The 3636-nt window shown below is 36.2% G+C and overlaps 1 protein-coding gene across 2 annotated transcripts; it reads right to left on the reverse strand.

Annotated features, from left to right (window-relative positions):
* Positions 1 to 927: 927 nt before the first annotated feature.
* Positions 928 to 3431, reverse strand: ACYB-2 (Cytochrome b561/ferric reductase transmembrane protein family). Of its 2 annotated transcripts, none has more exons than XM_089767852.1 (4): positions 3204 to 3431; positions 1836 to 1884; positions 1547 to 1638; positions 928 to 1351 (listed from the first exon to the last, which is right to left on the reverse strand). In XM_089767852.1, the coding sequence occupies exons 1-4, from the start codon at positions 3345 to 3347 to the stop codon at positions 1052 to 1054; spliced, it is 585 nt and encodes a 194-aa protein (XP_089623978.1). In that variant the 5' UTR covers positions 3348 to 3431; the 3' UTR covers positions 928 to 1051. The 2 variants fall into 2 exon arrangements, with proteins under 2 accessions (XP_089623978.1, XP_022738511.1); XM_022882776.2 differs by having other exon boundaries at positions 1547 to 1746.
* Positions 3432 to 3636: the final 205 nt, after the last annotated feature.

Genomic DNA, 3636 nt, shown 5'->3' on the forward strand with positions numbered 1-3636 from the left:
AGATAAAATTTCAGTAGGAGAGGGAGAAATCCTGCATCCTCTCCTTTCTATTTCTCTTTATTTTTTTTAAGTATAAAAGTGGTGGCAATCTCATTATAAGAAAAGAGTTTGTCAGTGCCGAAATTTGAATTCTCAACTTACTACATAAACTAAGTTAGTTAGTGCTCTGGTTTTATTTCTCTTTATATTTGTTTATTGGATTTGGAGCAATACTTCATGTAAAAGAGTTGCAATAAGTGAAACTATACCTTTATCCATTGTGGAGACTTTCAAATTCTTAATCTGTTTTCTTTCGCTTTTGTTGTTTTTTCTTTGGATGAATCAGGCGAGAAAACGTTGGATGGATGTATGGCGTTAGCGATATGATCACTTTTTATGGGAAACAAAATTGTAGGAGACTTTCTGTTCCTGGATAGATTAAATTCCCTCCCCATATTCCAAGATTTAAACTAAATAATTATGGCTAATAATCACTAGTGAATACAGGCATGCAGCAGGCGTGATTGCAGATTAAAATCATTAAGGAAATGAAATCCCATTTTTGCATGATCCTGTAACAATAATTTCTTCAGTTCTTCTTCGGATAATTTCTAAATTTTCATGTTAGGACCATACATTTTCGCATGAGTTTTAACGAAATGTAATCTCTTATTGTGCATGGTTATGCGTGCTTGAGGAAACAGCCACATCAAAGCTATTAACATCATGTATTTTCTGAATCACACGTCTTTTTCTTTGCTTATTGGCCAACCAAATTTGAAGAAAATATTCAATTTTAAATCACACCAAAAGTTAAGAAGCTAATCCTTTTGCCTTTTTATCGTTTATCAACGACAATAAATTTGTATCCTTGTGTAAAAATGTGATCACCAATTAAATTATATCTCAATCACGAGAAGATCGGAGTTCGAATCTACAAGAAAAGAATAAAGTAAAATCTCGTACATTTGTCCAATAAATTGCCACTATTATTGATTACAAATTTATGTCTAGCAATACAGACAGTAGATATATCCATTGATCAATACATAGATACAGACATAACGTCTAATTATATAGCCGAATAGCCGTGGTCATCTTCTGTAGGAGCCTCGGAAAAAACTGTAAATATTACGAAGGCTCCATACAGTATTGTGACAAGAGCCGTGAAGTTTACAAGGTAGGCCTCAGCACCGTATTTTTCAAGGCCTGAGTTCTCAAGGAATGTAAGCTTCTCCAGGAACCCTATGGAGGCATTGCCAATAGCCAAGATGTATACAAGTAGTCCAAAAAGTACGTGCCAAGGAAGGGATTCCCTTCTTAATTCAGTTGATCCTCCAGGGTAGAAGAATACAAGAAAGCCATATATCCACTGCAAATTATATTTTCCATTTCGAAACCAATATCCAAAAGAGAACAAACGTGTTCATCATGAGACCAATATATCCTTTTACGATGCAAAGGAGATTTAGCAAGTTTTCAAACAATTCAAATCTTTTATGGAATTGCTAAAAGTGATAAGCAAAAGAATTTTAAACAAATTAATGGGGTCGAGTGATTCTGTTACCTGAATGCCATAAAGGACAATGACTCCAATCCCAATCCATGAATGCAAGCTGTAGAGATTGGCTATTGAACTCTCATTATGATACTTGAATGCTGTATAGATACCAATAATGCCAAGAATTAGAGCAATGGCATGAAGCACAAGATGTATTACTTTCTTTACTTCCTTCCTCAGAGGCAGTGATTTATAGCTCATAATGGCTGCATTTTGGCATGTCGGAGCATGGTTCAGAATTGTTAATCATCCAGAAAGCAAAATTCAGAAGCAAGCTATTTGTATATTAGATTACCTTCACCTCCTATGATAATGAAGCCAATCAACATCAATACAGGATGGATCTGCAGAGACAGTAAATGGGTAGTGGACTTAAGCACATTAGCAGCAAGCAATAAGGACTGCGTGAAATGTTTCACCTCTTGCTTCCTTATTATGTTAAGAAGGGTAAATTTTTCAAGGATTCCTATTGTGCTAAGGAGGACATCGATGATGTCTGACTAAAAAGAAGGAAGAAGCAACATTTAGATGTTTGACATCTATCCATAATTATAAATTTATAGTTTAAGTTTTAACTTGAATATGTTCAAGTCTCACATCCTCCTTGCCCGGTTGCTCCCAGAAATCTAATCCATTTAAAGATATTTTCAGAAGCCACGTGGTAGTGTATTAATGTTTTGTAAAGTTCCTAAAAGGACACGAGATGTAGATGCATGAAGGGTCGTTAGGTCTTCTTCATGAGAAACACATGGGTAACTAAAACCAATTTAATATGTATGGTTTTAGCCTGTTTGCACAGATGAACAGATGAACATTGGCCATGTAGAACCAAATTTTGCCAAATAAATAAATAAATAAAGGAATTTAGAGCCACCCCCATGCTCCAGCCCCCATTCCCCCCCAAAAGAAACCTTCCAAGTTGTTAGGTGATAGTTAAGGAGCAGCCTCCACTACCAAGTTTTGGGTCCGCTAAATTTTGGCCACTGAATTTTGGTAGTACTACTATTTCTTTCCAGGGAATCAAATCGGGCTCCATATCATTTAACGAATAGTCATTGTTCACTGGCAATAAAGATATGATCTTTTTTTTCTTTCTTTATAATATTTAATTAAAGACTTTACATCCTGCCAATGATAAAGATGATTACATAAGAAATAATGCGGGCCAGTCAACTCATAATTGAGATTTGAGAGGCATCCTTTACCATAGCAACAAAAAGAAAAAAAAAAGGACGATCAAATATGAAATTCTATAAGGAATCAAACAACTTGCCTAATGACATATGGGAAACAGCAAAATCCGAAAGTCTCCTTCATTAGTTCAGTGCTTAAAGTTTAAGATTCTACGAATAATTTGGTAGTATTTCTACCGTAGAAAGTATTAATTTAAATCCATTCGTTAAGCCAAAGGACCATTGTATTTTTTGATAGATATGAACTGGGGTTGAATGAACAGAATCACCCAAAGTCCCAAACCAAAAAAAATCATGAATTATCTGATCCAGGTGAAGAAACAGAGACCTAGAAACCAAACAAAATTACACTGGAAGGCCGAAGTCATGATAAAATATATATATATATATATATATATGTGAAGAGGAAACAAATTTTTGAAAGAGCCCCTCCAAGAAACAGAGAGATGAAAGACAGAGCAAAAACTTACATTAAAGATGAGACTTTTGTTCGAAGATTCCCAAGCTAATCCACCTAGGAAGTATATGCACCAAACCAATACCATAACAGCACCAGCAACTGCTAGCGCGTGAGGTACAATCGCCAAGTGCGGTGCTTTGATTCCAATCGCCATGTTTGCTCGGTCTGTTTTTCTTCTCCTTAGCTGTTGTAAGAGACAGAGTGAAGCAGAAAACGCACCGCAAGACGGATTGGATAGAAAGATAAAAGCAAAGACTTTTATGATTTTAAAGCGCTGGCTAATTGGCTTACGTCTCCTGCCAGTTATTCCGGGAGATAAGGAACGTTGGATGGAGATCTATGTTGCACTCGGATTAATTCCACGTGGATATCAATGATTTGCTTTGTCCACTTCGTGGAAGCTTCCTGCCTCTTCCTCAGGCTTGGGTCGCGCCAGCCCTCCT

The sequence above is a fragment of the Durio zibethinus genome, chromosome 11, assembly GCF_047325235.1.
Source record: "Durio zibethinus cultivar Kanyao isolate XHJ-2024 chromosome 11, ASM4732523v1, whole genome shotgun sequence".
NCBI lineage: Eukaryota > Viridiplantae > Streptophyta > Magnoliopsida > Malvales > Malvaceae > Durio > Durio zibethinus.

Bases quoted from the DNA above. Each gene is read 5' to 3' on its own strand.
- ACYB-2 (XM_022882776.2), bottom strand. From the start codon at position 3,347: ATGGCGATTGGAATCAAAGCACCGCACTTGGCGATTGTACCTCACGCG. The intron at 1,885-3,203 runs GTAAGTTTTTGC...CTGTCTCTGCAG, and splicing joins ACAAAAGTCTCATCTTTAAT to ATCCATCCTGTATTGATGTT. The intron at 1,747-1,835 runs GTAATCTAATAT...GCCAAAATGCAG, and splicing joins CATTATCATAGGAGGTGAAG to CCATTATGAGCTATAAATCA.